Source organism: Acomys russatus, chromosome 19, assembly GCF_903995435.1.
Source record: "Acomys russatus chromosome 19, mAcoRus1.1, whole genome shotgun sequence".
NCBI lineage: Eukaryota > Metazoa > Chordata > Mammalia > Rodentia > Muridae > Acomys > Acomys russatus.
In genome coordinates, this window is record NC_067155.1 from 34,404,521 (window position 1) to 34,420,363 (window position 15,843).

Consider the following 15,843-nt stretch of genomic DNA (forward strand, 5'->3'; position numbering starts at 1 on the left):
TATATCAGTCTCATGCCCGGGCTCTAAGCTGTTGCCAGTGTTCAGGTAGTGACTGTCCCTTCAACCTGGCAAGAGGCCAGGCTCCTTCTCCACCAGGCGGCTGACCGTGCGCAGGGCCAGAGGCAGGGCCGTATTGGTGTCCCGATGGTACCGGGGCTGGCACACGCCTGCCGTGGGTGTGAACACAAACTGGGCCACACTGGGCATCTTCAGCAGAGTCAGCAGCTCTGTGGCCCGGGTCCGAATGGATTCTGCCCCCTCTTCACTGTGCACAGAGCTGGCGGCTGGGTTCTGGGCCAGGGTCCTCATTTTTGACAGGAACAGTGACACCCTGGGGAAGAGAGGGGCTCAGCTACACAGCTGCCAAGGACCAGTCCCCTCAGGCACACAGAGCTTCCCTCCATGGGTTCCTGCTCTGTGCTTCCTAGATGGGTACCTTGGGATCAGGTCTTGGCTCCGGGAGGCCAGCTTGGTCAGCGTGGTCATGAGTGCAGTGACCACCTGTGGGGGACAGCAGGGCAGGTCGGCTGAGGGGCGGGACTGGGTGACTTCAAACAGCAGGGCCTCCAGTGCTTCGAAGAACTTGTTGATTTGCTCCACCGTGCACCTCTTGTCACAGGTCACCGACAGGTACTCACCAATGGCCCACACCTAAGGCCAGAACAGATGCTCAGCCCACGCCAGGGCTTCCTGTCTGATGGTGGGAGAGTGGGTGTGTGCTTACCACGCAAGTGAACATGCTGGCTCGGCTGCAGATGCTGCTTACGCCCCCCACGAACTCCAGAAGCTCTCGAGACAGCTCCACCACCAGCGATGGCTTTAGCTTACACAGCACCAGGAACTGGGAGCTCAACACTCTATCAGAGAGCAGAACCCCCGTAAGGCTGTGTGTGCTCAGGGCAGACCTGACCTCAGCCTGTCTGATGGGAGTAGCAGAGCCAGGAGCGGCTGGCAGAAGTCAGGGATGTGAGGACTGCCACTCATAGGGAGCCTTTCACTTCACCGGGAACATGACTGCCTGAAATCCAGGTGACCCGAGAGTGAGGCAGGAGGAACGCTCTGAGTTCTAGGATACCGTGGACTGGAGTGAGACCTATCATAAAACTGAATCCCCCATTGAGGGGCTTGGGTGTGGCTCAGTGGTAGAGTACCTGCCTAGAATCCCCCAGTGAGGGGCTGGGGTGTGGCTCAGTGGTAGAGTACCTGCCTAGAATCCCCCAGTGAGGGGCTGGGGTGTGGCTCAGTGGTAGAGCCCCTATCTAGAATCTCCCAGTGAAGAATTGGGGTGTGGCTCAGTGGTAAAGCCCCTGCCTAGAATCCCCCAGTGAGGGGCTGGGGTGTGGCTCAGTGGTAGAGCCCCTGCCTAGAATCCCCGAGTGAGGAATTGGGGTGTGGCTCAGTGGTAGAGCCCCTGCCTAGAATTCTCCAGTGAGGAATTGGGGTGTGGCTCAGTGGTAGAGTGTTTGAGTGGCATTCAGGTAACCCAAGGTTTAATCTCCAGGGGTGTGTGTGTGTGTGTGTGTGCGCGCGTGCGTGCGTATAAACCTCCCTAAAGCTGCAGTTTTGTGTGTGTGTGTGTGTGTGTGTGTAAACCCCCTAAAGCTGCAGTTTTTTTTTTTTGTGTGTGTGTGTGTGTGTGTGTGTGTGTGTGTGTGTGTGTGTGTGTGTGTGTAAACCCCCTAAAGCTGCAGTTCTCAACCTGTAGGCCACATATCAGAGATCTTGCCTATCAGGCATTTACATTAGGAATCATAACAGTTGCAAAATTAGTTATGAAATAGCAATGAAATAATTTTATGGTTTGGGGTCAGCACAACATGAGGAACTGTGTTAAAGGGTTGTGGCATTAGCAAGATTGAGAACCCCTGCTCTAAAGAAAAAGGACCTTGGTGGACAGGAACCTCTGCTATAGAAATATGCCAACCTTGGAAAGTCACAAAACATCTTAGAGGGCAGAGGATGTAGGGCCAGTGCTCAGGCCCCTAGCCTTTGGGCAGGACAGGGAAGGCAGAGGGAGCCGGTGACCCTGCCAGGGCTGTGAGCCTACCTGTGCACATGGGCCTCATACTGAGGGACCGGGTAGAGGGAATCACTTCTCTCCAGGAGCAGTAGCACCAGCTGGTTGATCAGGACCCCATCTGCAAACTGGGATCAAGAACAGAGACTGGCTCAGTCTTGAGCGGTGCATACTGTTATCTCCCGCCCTCTGGGAGGAGGGAGGCCCCAAATGAGGAACATGACTTCAGAGCTAAGCTCCTCACTTGCTGACTCCCTTTCCCAGGACATGGCGTTCACAGGCGAGAGGGAGGCCTCAGCTTCCTGGCTCTGCTCCTGCCCTGCGTCTCCCCTTTAGAATCCTGCTCTGTCCCAGGGTGTGGTGGTGTACACCTTTCACCCCGGCACTTGGGAGCGAGACAGAGGCAGGTGGATCTGAAAGTTTGAGGCCTGTCTAGTCTACATGGTGAGCTCCAGGCTAGCAGGGTTATACAGAGGGGTGGTGTCTCAAAACCAAAAATAAGTAAGGTGGTCTACAAAGCAAGTCCAGGACAGTCAAGGCTACACAGAGAAACCCTGTCTTGAAAAACAAAAAACAAAGCCCAAAAGCTGGGCGTGGTGGGTGCACGCTTTTAATCCCTGCACTCGGGAGGCAGAGGCAGGTGGATTGCTGTCAGTTCGAGGCCAGCCTGGTCTACAAAGCAAGTCTAGGACAGCCAAGGCTACACAGAGAAACCCTGTCTCAAAAAAACAACAAAACAAAACAAACAAACAAAGTAAGGAAAATAAGTCTGTCCCCCCCAAGGCCAAGGTTCCATCTTGTCTGGCTAAAGGACCCAAACTGTCCTGTTCTGCTGCTGGATTACTTTAAGGGGCTCTGTGGGACTCCAGTCATCCAGCTATGGACATGCAGCCAGGAGAGCACCACTGGGCTATGGGAGCCTAGGGTATGGGGGATGGGGGGGCACATGTTTTTCTGGCTCTAGGTTGTGCTGTCAGCCTCAAGGGTCATATGGCTGCCCTGTGCCGAGGGCTGGGGTGTGAACAGCTCTTTCCCTGTCTGTGGAGGGTGCAGTAAGAGAAACCTCCCGTGGGGTCAAGGTAAGAGAACCACACTCTGGCCTGCTCCGGCTTGGCTATGTGACATCTATGGAGGAGGAAGGGGACCTGAGCCGTGGGCTCACCTGGGTCACGGCCGAGAAGGAGGCCTGCAGCAGGATGGGCACTGCCTCCGCACACTGGGTGACCCGGGCACAGCTGGCCATGGGCCTCAGCAGCTGGTGAAGTGACGTCAGCCTGGGGACACAGTGGGGAGAGGGGCTACTGAGGGCCCACCTGCTGTTCTTCCCTGAGTGACTCCACAGCAGCCAGAAGAAGGGACGCTGTGGACAGCCACAGGTGGCCAGGGTTTACTTGCTCCACAGGGCTCAAGGAGACCAGGAGATGTCAGGAGCTCTCAAAACAGCAGAAGCAGAGACAGGTCAGCAAGGGTTGAATTGAGAGGCCTGCAGACCACTCTTGGTTCTCCCACTCCCCAGAATATGCTAGGCCTTAGTTTTTCCACTTAAAGAGTGGATTATTCCAGAGAAACCCTGTCTCGAAAAACCAAAAAAAAAAAAAAAAGAGTGGATTATTCACAGATCCAACTGAGGGCTGGGTCAATGAGTGGAGCCCAGGCTTTGGCCCAGAAGCGCCCCCATGCCTGTCCAGGGCTGAGTGATGAGGACCACAGCTGCCTCTCCAGGCTGAGAGTGAGAGAATACAGCCCACTCCATAGTCTGTGGCTGGCCCAGGGCTCCCACCTCTCTGTGGAGCCGCTGGCCTTGGTACGAAGCAGGTGTCGGAAGAGTCCTTGGAACTGGGGGTCCCGGAAGGCCTCCAGGCAGCTGGGGATCCTGAGGGAGACATCCCAAAGCGGCCTTTCCGATGGGGTCTGTGTGGACCTAGGAGGATAGACGCTAGGCTGGGACGCAACTCCCAGTACAGGTCAACCAGAGTGCTATTCGGCCTGACACCGAGGGTGCTGGCTCTAACACCACAGTCTCTCGGGGCTGGGCAAGGACTCTGGGCTGGAGAAAACGGGAAGCTCCCCTGCGCCGAGGAGCCCTGGGGCTGAGGGGCAGCTCTGGGTGGGTGGCAAAGGGCCCAGAGATGTATGCCCGTGGGCTGAAGCCTGGTCCAGGGCACTGTGAGCAGTACGGAGAGAGCAGAGCTGGTGCCCAGCTGAATGGGAGGGCACAGAGCTGACCGGGGGCAGGGTGGGCGCACCTGAGCTGGAGGTCCAGGGCAGCAGTGAGGCAGGGCAAGTCAAGCAGTGCGTGCAACATCTCCACGGCGATGCCAGCATCCACCAGAGCTGGGAGGAGCACCACAAACTCGGCTGTGAGGGGAGGGCTGTTCCAGGCCAGGAACTGTGGGGCAAGCACAGCAGTTCAGACAGGGAGGCAGGATGCTAGCTGGCCATAGCCCCATCTGATGACCTCCTACTGCACACTCCCACCACAAAGACACCTGGACCCACCCCCCCCCCCCCACTCCTTCCTACACTGCGGGTGATGAAGCTGTCTGTCTTTGGCTGTGTCTTGAGGGTTGCTATTATTACTATTATTATTACTATTACTATTATTATTTTATTGGGTTTTTTTTGAGACAGGGTTTCTCTGTGTAACCTTGGCTGTCCTGGACTCACTTTGTAGACCAGGCTGGCCTCAAACTCAGAGAGATCTGCCTGCTTCTGCCTCCTGAGTCCTGGGATTACAGGTGTGTGCAACCGTGTGCCCAGCTTTACTCATGTGAGTGTGTGCACATGTACATGAGTGGAAGCTAAAGGTTCTTTTTGTCATGTGGGTCCTAGGGATGGAACTCTGACTGTCAGGTTTGGCGGTAAGTGTCTTTATCAGCCAGCGTTCTCTCTCTCGCTGTATTAGCTATTCTACTGTGTGTTTTGCAGCTAATTTTGTGCCAGTAATGAAGGCAGCCATACCCCAGTGCTGGGGTGGCAGAGACAGCACAATTACTGGGGTTGGCTGGCCATAGGGCCTAGCCACCCCTGTGAGCTCCTGATAAAGTGAGACTCTGTTTCAAAAGGGGTGGGCGGAGTGGGCGGAGAAGACGGAGATGACTCATGTGGTAAAATAAGAGGCTCTAAGTCCAACCCCCCAGAACCCATGTAATGCTGAACTGGAGAGCACACATCTGTGATTCCAGCACTTTCATTGAGAGGAGGCAGAGACAGGAGACTTCCAGGAAGGCCAAAGGCCAACTAGCCTGGAGTATGCAGGGCTTAGCAACTGGGGACCCCTATCTCAAATAAGATGGAAGAACTCTAACACTCAGGCTTATGCTTTCATCTCTACACACGTACACCTAGACGCATACATATGGAATACATGCATGCACACAGACAGTACACATGGATGCACACATATACACACACCGAGGTGTCTATAAATGGCTGTAAGAGGTTAGGGCAGTGAAGCACAGGTTAAAGACACATGAATGGGCTGAGGAGATAGACGGCTCAGGCAAGCACTTGCTGTGCACACAGAGGAACCTCAGTTCTATTCCCTAGAGCCCGATTAACAATTCTAGATGTGGGGGTGCATGTTGTACTCCCTGTGCTGTGGGGGTAGAAAGGGGCAGATTTCAGGGGCATCCAAGGGGCAGCCTCCTTGGAGAGTTCCAGATCAAAGAGGCCCCATTGTTTGAGGAGCACCACCTGAAGCTGACGTCTGACCTCTATAAGCACATGCACACATGTGCACGCCCATCCCCAGCCCCCACATTCCATCACAGGCTGGCACTGACCACGCCAGCCAGAGTAATGTCATGGGTCGACAGGCGTAATCGCACATGCCTGCAATTCAGGATGCGGGCAGCTGGGCTTCCCAGAGCTCAGGTATCTCAACACTGAAGCTGGCCAGCTCAAAGAAACCCACACCATCTCCTCCCTACGCATGACCTTAGTTAGTTTGTGCATGTCTTCTTTTTTAGAGATTACATTACTTTATGTGCATGACTGTTTGCCTATGTGTACATGAGGGCCCTGTGTACATGAAGCCTGCAGAGGTCTCGAGAGAGGCCACTGAATCCCTTGGAATTATTTTACAGATGCTTATGAGCCACCAGATGCTGGGAATGGAACCCAGATCCTCTGCAAGAACAGCCAGTGCTTTTAACTGCTCAGCCATCTCGCCAGCCCCTAGGTTTTTCTTTTTGTTGTTTGTTGTCTTTGAGACAGTCTCTTTATGTAGTCCTGGCTATCCTTGAACTCCATATGCACACCAGGCTGGCCTTGAACTCTTAGAGATCCTCTTGCCTCTGCCACCTGAGTGCTGGGATCAGAGCTGTGCATCATATCCAGCTTTATCTGTTTTTTGAGAAAGGGTGTCACACAGCCCAGGCTGGCCTGAACTACGCTGGCCTCAGCCTCTCGTGTGCTGGGATTACATGTGTGAAACACCATGACTGAGAATTGACGCTTTTTGTCTGTTACGATGCATGAGAGCCTCTAGCCCCAACACTTCACCCGTACCCCAAACCCAAGGAAGCCCACACGTGCCTTGAGTAGACTCGGGAAGTGCAGTCTGAGAAGGCCGAGGAAGTGGGGGTCGGACAGAGCCAGGCTGTTTGTGCAGAAGTGTATGACCTCGAAGGCCAGGGCCGGGCTGTGAAAGCGCTCGGAAGGGAGTCTGCTGAGCAAACGCTGGTAAACAGCTTCTGCGTCCACGGCTGCCGCTTCCCCTGAAAGACAGCAGATGCCACCAGGGATTTAGCCTCTACTGCAGGAGCATCTGCAGTGACTCAGGGTAAGGATGCTCTGCTACTGGCCAGTGCTCAGACAGCCTGGCTGAGCCTCCAGAGCAGCACTGCCTCCAGATCACCAAAAGCCTCCTGGAGACGTTGCTGCCTCCCTGAGGCCACAGAGCACAAACCACGGGGAAACTATCAAGAAGGTGGTAAGCCTCGACTTTTGACTTTTATGGGTCCATGGGACAGCAGGGTTTTGAGTCTGGTACAGAACTGTAATCTCAGCTACTTCAGAGGCTGAAGCAGAAGAATCACAAGTTCAAGACCAGCCTGAGCAATTTGGTGAGAACTCATTCCAAAATAAAAGGGAGCAGTGGCACATTCTTTTAACTCGGCACTTGGGAGAGAGAGGCAAGTGGCTCTCCATGAATTCTAAGTTAGCCAGAATTGAGACTCTGTTTCAAAATAAGAAAGAAGAGGAGGAGGAGGAGGAGGAGGAGGAAGAGGAGAAAGAGGAGGAAGAAGACGACCCATTCAACTAAGTAAAAACAAAACAAAGCAATCAAAATTCAAAAAGGGCTGGGGCGTGGCTCAGTGGTAGAGCACCTGCCTAGAATCCCCCAGTGAGGGTCTGGGGTGTGGCTCAGTGGTAGAGCACCTGCCTAGAATCCCCCAGTGAAGGGCTGGGGGCATGGCTCAGTGGTAGAGCACCTGCCTAGAATCCCCCAGTGAGGGGCTGGGGTGTGGCTCAGTGGTAGAGCACCTGCCTAGAATCCCCCAGTGAGGGTCTGGGGTGTGGCTCAGTGGTAGAGCACCTGCCTAGAATCCCCCACTGAGGGGCTGGGGTGTGGCTCGGTGGTAGAGCCCCTGCCTAGAATCCTCCAGTGAGGGACTGAGGGTGTGGCTCAGCAGCAGAGCACTTGCCTAGTATGAGAGCCCAGCACTGCCAAGAAACAAACAAAACACAAACATAAACGCGATAGCTTCTGAGTGTCTGGAAGAAACTGCTCTTTGCGGTCTGTTTGCCAGGCACCCAAACTCACCATGGTTCAGGAAGAACTGGGCAAGGGGCACCAGTGCCCGCTCGGTGCTGGGGTCTTCCCCCAGCCTCCTGTGCAGGGCCTTCAGGCAGGAGAGGGTGCGATAAAGGAAGGAGGGGTCCTGGCGGCACAGCACATCCAGCAGCAGCACAGCCTCCACCAGGCACTGCGGGGACACTGAGCTGTATGGAAAGGTTCAGGCAGCGTCTGCCCCAGCCGCCCCGCAGGCTACTTACCGCTTTCTGTAGGTCAGAGTCCCCCTTCCTCAATGCCCCTGGAACAAAGAAAGTTGGCTTGTTTCTTTTTTCTTTCTTTTAAGATTTATTTATTTATTACTATGTATAAAGTACTCTGCCTGCACGTACACTTGCAGGCCAGAAGAGGGCATCAGATCACGTTATAGATGGTTGTGAGCCACCATGTGGTTGCTGGGAATTGAACTCAGGACCTCTGGAAGAGCAGACAGTGCTCTTAACCTCTGAACCAGCTCTCCAGGCCAAGTTGGCTTGTTTCTAAACAGCCCCATGAGGCAACCTGTGTCCTGGAAGCTTCAGTCCAGGGCAGTGAGTAGTCATGTGACAAGGCCCCACCCTGGAGGGCACTGTGGGACAGGGCATTGTCGCAAGCAGGCCGGGGACTCACTCCGGTTACTCTGTTCCAATAGGCGCTGGCAGTATTCGAAGGCCACCTCCCTCAGCCGCTCCCGAGGGGGCAGCAGTCGGCTGGCAGTGGAGGCGGCTGAGAGAACAGACAGGGTGGAGCCCTCTAGCTCCGACTTGTCATCTGTAGGAGAAAAGGACAGCCTTGATGCCCCTGTGTGGACAGGCAGGCCGGCAAAGGACTCAGGGTTGCTGTCACCCGGAGCTAGACACACAAATCTATCTGGGCTGCCAGCTGGTTTTTCTGTTTGGTTTTTAGTGTATGAAAACAAGGTCTTGTTGTGGAGCTGAGGCTGGTATCAAACTTACAACCCTCCTGCCCCAGAGTCCTAAGTGCTGGCTTGATAGGTACGGATCATACATTTGGCTTAGTTTTGTGTTTTTGAGGCAGAGTCTCAAAACAGCCTGGGTTGTAGCCCAGACTGACTTCAAACTATGTAGCTGAGACTGGCTTTGAACTCCTGATCTTCCTACCTCCACCCTCTCAAGTGTTGGGCTCATAGGCATGTACCATGGTGAGCAGCTCAGTCGGACTGTCTATAAACCAAGTCTGCAGATGGGGCGAGATCGGATAGGCCTGTGGATAGCTGCCTTGGACGATCCTTCTGGGAGCACTCGGAACACTTCCTGGAGACACTGGTATGCCTACTGGTATGATGGGCTGTGTTCTCTTGGCTCTTCCTGGGGTCAGCGGGCCTCTGTTGTGGGCCTCCAAACTCATCACACACCTCGCCTGGCCTACAGACCCCTACGGTATCTGGCTAGGGCACAGCTACCTGTACCCATGACACAATGTACTTGGGCTCCTTACCCCGCAGCGTCCCCTGTCCCACCCTGGGCACACCTGCATCTGGACTGCTTGGGTGCTCAGGGCCACTGTGCAGCAGCCATTTCCGCAGCATGGAGAAGGCCTGCATGTTCAGCCACTGGTCCTCTGTGAAGTGCTGGCCTGTTGAGAGGACTGTGAAGAAGTCAGAAGCCACTGCTCCATCCACCTCGGTGATGGGACCTGGCTGTGGGAGGAGGGGGCCAGGGCTGGGGACGAGCCTGCTAGGCTCATACACCACCAAGCAGAGATGACCTGCCCTCTCCCACGGCTGTACTGCAGGATGCCTCCACACGCCTAGACCTAAGCAGGCCTACCCCAACACCTAAAGCCACATGGTACTGACTTCAGCTTGGACACATGTCTGGTGTCCTCTGTCGGCACCGAAAAGGAGCCACACAAGAACCCAGGGGCTCTCCCCCATGCTGGGACACTCATCCACTCCAAGATGGAGCCAGCAGTGCAGCGACCTTATTGGAACCAAGAGGAAGGACATGCTGTGCCCACAGGAACCTGCTGAGACTGGCTGTGTGGAAGAGAGAGAGCAAGTTCTACTGGAAGAGGGAGTAGGGTTGCTTTTGTTTTTGTGGCAGGGTCGCATACACCTGTCTGTCCTCAAACTTGCTACGCAGCAGAGGATGACTTTGGAACCTGATTCTCCTGGGTTCTGGGATTCCAGGTGCGCACCACCATTCCAGGTGTGTGCCAGCATTCCAGGTGCACACCACCATTCCAGGTGTGTGCCAGCATTCCAGGTGTGCACCACCATTCCAGGTGTGTGCCAGCATTCCAGGTGCACACCACCATTGCAGGTGCACACCAGCATTCCAGGTGCGAACCACCATTTCAGGTGCATACCACCATTCCAGGTGTGCACCAGCATTCTAGGTGTGTGCCAGCATTCCAGGTGCACACCACCATTCCAGGTGTGTGCCAGCATTCCAGATGCACACCACCATTCCAGGTGTGCACCATCACACTCAGTCTATGTGGTTGTGGGGCTTGCTTGAGCCCAACGCCTCACGCATGCCAGGCAAGGGCTTTCCCACCTGAACCACATTCCCAGCCTAGAATGGGGGCTTTTGCAGTTCCAGTTCCCTGGGCTCCTGAAGAGGCTGGGACTCACCTGCCGGGTCCTGGGTGTAGAGAAGAAACTCCCCGAATGTGGAAGACCTTGCTGCAGGCTGGCATAGCGTAGCCAGTCCACCAGCCTTTTGCTGAGCAGGTTGGTCTGGTCTGTCGGGAGGGGAAGGGGTACAGTGAGAGAAAGTGAGGGAAACCCCCAGATTCCCAGATGATGCTGAGTTTGCCCAAGAGAAAATGGGACCCAATGGAACCCCACACCATGGGTACAATCTGGGGTGCTATGCAGGGTTCTCCTGACAGCTCAACCCTCCCTCCACCACACCCCAGACAACAGCTGCTGTGGAAAAGGAGCCAAGAGGGCCTTTTGGAAGAGTATCCAGTACCTTCCATGAGGGTGCCAGGGGCCAGGCCAATGACCTTAGACACGATGGGGAGGAGGTGCCTGACACTGGGACCCTCTGGCTGCCGGTTCTCCAGGGTCTTGAAGATGCGCTGGCTCACATGGCTGATCTGTCCTTTTCTGTCTCCCTTTAAAGCGGGGCAAGGAGCTGAGGACATGGCTCAGCTGGTAAAGTGAGAGCCCGAGGACCTCAGTTCAATGCCCAGAAAGCATCTGGAGAGTGCACTGCAGTCGCGCTTTAAGAGTGGCAACTCATGGGCTGGAGAGATGGCTCAGAGGTTAAGAGCGTGGTGGCTTGTAACCATGTATAATGAGATCTGGTGCCCTCTTTTTTTTTTTTTTTTTTTTAATATTTATTTATTATGTATACAATGTTCTGCTTGCATGTACACCTGCAGGCCAGAAGAGGGCATCAGATCACATTATAGATTGTTGTGAACCACCACGTGGTTGCTGGGAATTGAACTCAGGACCTTTGGAAGAGCCGGCGGTGCTCTTAACCACTGAGCTATCTCTCCAGCTCCCTGATGCCCTCTTCTAGTGTGCAGGTCTACATGCAAGCAGAATACTGTATACATAATAATAAATACATTTAGAGAGTGGCAACCGCATGTTCAGGAACATGACCCAGGAAGACCAGCCCCTAAAGTCTGACTTAGCTATCAATTAAGACCTGATGTGTGCATACGTGCACGCGTGCATGTGTGTGCACGTGCATGGGTGAGCACACTTGTGGGGTGGGGGAGGGCAGGGGACTATGCACACTTGAGAGAGTCCACAAGACCATTCAGGAGAATGGGGTCCGAACTGAGTGGTTTCCCATGGCACATAGGTACACAGAGGGACACACACCAGCTTGCTGGACTCCTGAAACCCCAGAACCACTAGAAATAGCCACCCCCGAACCTCCAACTGTGGCAGCTGTGTTACCTGTGCCAAGAGCACAGAGGCCACAAGACTGAGCTGCCGGGTGTTTTGGGTGTGATCACAGGACAGGGCCAGGTCGTCAAAAGGTGACATCTCTCTCAAGACAGCGGCACAGAGGACTGGAAGCTGCTCGGGGCTTGTGGGTAAACAGAGGGTGGTCTGCAACAGGTCCACACATGTCTTCTCCAGCCTGGAGGCCAAGACCGCACCGGGTGACATATCAGATCTGTGGCCAGTGCACCGGCACCCCAGGGAAGCTGGCTGGCGGGTGCACAGGGCCACTTACCTCCGGGGGTACTTGGTGGCTGAGACAATGAGAAAGAGCCTCTGAAGGGCATCTGTGGTGGCTGGCCCCGGGGTTTCCTGCAGCAGCTTAGTGACCCTGGAGCAGAAGCGCTGTAGCTCCTCATCCTGGATCTCCCTAAGGAAGAAAGGGGACATGGTGCCACCCTAAGCCACGGGCACATGCCCAGCTGGGGGACTAACCCTAACCAGCACAGAAAAATCAGGGAACAGTCACTCAGGCTCACAGTGCCTGGGAGCGAATTACAGGCCCTTGAGAACACACAGGCTCTTTTTCTGGAACTGACATGCAGCACTCTCAGGTTCCTAGTGACACCCTCCCTTTTTTTTTTTTCTTTTCTTTGGTTTTTCGAGACAGGGTTTCTCTTGTAGTCCTGGCTGTTTTGGACTCACTTTGCTGCCCAGGCTAGCCTAGAGCTTACAGCAATCCTGCCTCAGCTTCCAAGTGCTGACATTAGAAGAGTGAACCACCATACTCAGAAAAAAAAAAAAAAAGTTTTATGAGTCTTTCAAAAGTCAGGAGCTGGGTGTGGTGGCGCATGCCTTTAATCCCAGCACTTCGGAGGCAGAGGCTGGCAGATCTCTGTGAGCTCAAGTCCAGGACAGCCAAGGCTACACAGAGAAACCTGCCTTGAAAAACTTAGAAAAAGTCAGGAATATTTAGTGCAAGCTGCCTCTCCTCCCTCCCCCTGAGAGTCTTGCTATGCAGGCCAGACTCAGCCTCCTCCTTCTCTCTCTTCATCCTCCCATGATGCACAGGTGCACAGAACCACGCCTGGCTCCCTCCGCCCCCCCCTTAACAGCAGCAATGGAGTTTGAACCCGGGGCCTTACGCATAATAAGGAATCACCCTTTCTTTGCGCTCCATTACCAGCCCTCCCAAGCTTGTGTTCAAATATGCCTCAGTGAGCCTCCCACTTGTGAGAAGGGAACTACAAAACTGTAGTGACGAGCTAAGGTTACAGCAAAGGGTACGGCAAGCCTGGTATCACAGGCCACCAGCTTAACTGAAGCTGGCTGAACCAAGCATGTATGGAGATTTGTTCCTCAGCCTCTATACAAAGCTTAACAGCAGAGAAGAGAGAGCTCAGACAGCGGCTCAGCAGAAGGGCACTTGCCTAGATGCACACAGCCCTGGGTTCCTTCCCCAGCACCACAGAACAGGGGCCCAAGATGAAGGAATTGCCCGGTGTGGTGGCATGCACCAGCACTCGGGAGACTGAGGCAGGTGGCTCTCTGTGAGTTCAAGGCCAGCCTGGTCTACAAAGTGAATCCTGAGGCCACACAGTAAAATTCTGTCTCACCTATCCCCAGATAAAGAAATAAGTTAAATAATTAAAAAAATAAGTCGTTACTGGATTGGGGTGCCTGTGGGCAGTGAGGAGAGCCCTTAACTTCCTAAGCCATGGCTACTGACAGCCCCACTGTGGTCTCCTCAAAGGGCTGACAGCTTGCACACTTCTCCCATTTTAGACCTGCCTGTCAGCTGCTTGACCTGGGCTCCTGGGGACCAAAAAGAAGACAAATAGCCTCTGTCTCTGCAGCCACTGCATGTCCTCATGCACTTAAAGGCTGCAGGATGATCGCCAGCTGCCTTCCCACCACTCTAGCCTACTTTGTTTTCTATACGCTCCACCCAGAGTCATAATAAGTTACTTTTTTTTTTTTCAAGACAGGGTTTCTCAGTGTAGCCCTGGCTGTCCTGGATTCGCTTTGTAGACCAGGCTGGCCTCGAACTCACAGAGATCTGCCTGCCTCTGCCTCTCGAGTGCTGGGATTATGGACCCGCCACAGTTGCAGCTTTATTACAGTAATCTTACAGAACAGGCAGGGTAAGGGAAGGGAGACACGATCTGGCCTAGGTTTGTGCCTAGCCGGGGCAAAGTGATAAACCTCACTGCTAAGAGACAGGAAGAAACGGCCAGAATTGAGACATTCTGCGTTGCGTGGCTACAGCTTTAACACAGTCCCCTCCCAGGACAGAAATCATTTCAACGAGTCCCTTTGCCTTTCATTTCGCCTGATCCATGACACTGAGTAGAATCTGAGTGGGGAACAGTATTTTTTATGTTGGCATGAGATCACATGCTAGCCAACACAGTCTCCACGTACCACATTGCTTAAAATGAGAAGTATCCACCCACCACTGAAGGCCGAGGGCCGCGGGCAGACGGTGTGGCTTGGTCACCAAACACTTTCCTAATAGATCCTAGAGAATTATATTGGTGTTTAAAAACAGTATTTATTTATTTGTGTGCATGTGGGGGCGCTTGAGTAGAGATCAGGAGACAATCTGAGGGAGTTTTCTCCTTCCTCCTCAGGGTCCCGAGGCTGTCAGGCTTGGCAGCAAGCATGTCTGCCTACTGAGCCGTCTGTCTTTGGAGTTCTGTCTTGTTCACAGACTCCAAACTTTAACTCTTGCACACGCTTGTTCCCTGAGACCCCAGAGACCTTTTTCATTCTAATCTTTCGACACCAGTGGCCCAGCTCAGCGTCCAGATTTGTCCCTTTGCTCCTGGTACCAGCCCCTTCATTTAATCAAGTGCCATCAAATCTGGCTAGTTGAGAGAGAAGGAGCAACCCGGGCGCTCAGTGTAGGGCCAGCGATAGCCTCACACTCCAGGCAAGCCGCCCCGAGCCCGGGACCCGAGCTACGCAGCGTGACCACCGCCTCCCCGCTCCTCCCCGGCTTCGGGGCCCGACCCCTGATCCACAGACCTGGCCTGATGCAGCAGACTCTCCGCGCCCGCCAACAACATGCTGCTGCAGCTCCCAGCCCAGCAGCTCCCGAAGCGCTGCCGCGGACTTCCGGGATCACATCACGTGACGTGTCATGTGACCCGAATGTGCGTCTGTTTCTCTCGCCCCTCCCTCCATGCCCAGGCTGCGTCACGTGGGAGAACCTGGACCCCGAGGTTCTGGCTTCCGGTGCCACATCACGTGGGAGGGCCCTGCTGGAGATAGGCCGGCTTCCATACTGCGACAGGTGGGCGGGCGCGCGCGCGCAGAAGCCGGTTTTCCAGGCCAGCCCTGGGTTGTCTAGCTTCCTCCCGGAACACTGGAACCGTGGTCTTCGGATCCCAGCGCTCCTGGCCCCGGAATAGCTCCTTTTCATCCTGGAACTGCTAGTGGTAGATTCTCTCCAGCCTGGAGAGACTGGTTAGCCATAGAGCGCTGGCTTAGGATCCCCGACTGAGGGGCGGGGGGCCTGACTTGGTGGTAGAGCACTTTTCTCCTCTAGCCTGTCTGCGGCCCTGGGCAAAACAGAAATATGTGTGCCAAGCATGGATCATTCATTTTCCCTTTTTCTACACACACATGCACACCGTCACTGATCAGTATTACCATGGATATTTGACCTGTTTCTTAAAATCTGTAGCAGGTTATTTGAAGGTCTCATTGGCGAAAAATAGTCTAAGTTAAAACAAATAAATCAATAAAAGATAGGGCGGGAGAAATGGCCCAGTCAGTAAATCACTTGCTGTGTAAGCAGGAAGGCTAGAGCTTGAGTTCCCAGCACCACATAAAAGTATGCAGGCACACAGGGCGTGGTGGCGCACTCATTTAATCCTGGCACTCGGGAGGCAAAGACAGGAGTGTCTCTGTGAGTTCAAGTCCAGCCTGGTCTACAGAGTGTGTTCCAGGTCCAGGCTACACAGAGAAACCCTGCCTGGGGCGGGAAGGGGTGTGTGGTATCGGGAGTCGGTTGGGACACCAGGTGCAGGCACACACTCCTTTAAATTGCCTGTGTGGCAGCCATGATTTTTAATTTTTTTCCTTTCTTTTTAAAATTAAATTTTTTTTTTTTTTTTTTTTTAAAGACAGGGTTTCTCTGTGTATTCTTGGGTGCCCTTGGAC

The 15,843-nt window shown here is 54.1% G+C and overlaps 1 protein-coding gene across 1 annotated transcript; it reads right to left on the minus strand.

Annotated features, from left to right (window-relative positions):
* Nucleotides 1-14,865, minus strand: Ap5z1 (adaptor related protein complex 5 subunit zeta 1). Its single transcript, XM_051161117.1, has 17 exons — nt 14,704-14,865; nt 11,969-12,103; nt 11,686-11,872; nt 10,739-10,883; nt 10,396-10,505; nt 9,288-9,456; nt 8,427-8,567; nt 8,021-8,058; nt 7,788-7,950; nt 6,557-6,738; nt 4,264-4,406; nt 3,798-3,938; nt 3,180-3,291; nt 2,048-2,145; nt 725-857; nt 437-651; nt 1-331 (listed from the first exon to the last, which is right to left on the minus strand). Exons 1-17 carry the CDS (start codon nt 14,742-14,744, stop codon nt 61-63), a joined length of 2,424 nt encoding a protein of 807 aa, XP_051017074.1. The 5' UTR covers nt 14,745-14,865; the 3' UTR covers nt 1-60.
* Between the last annotated feature and the right edge of the window lie 978 nt (nt 14,866-15,843).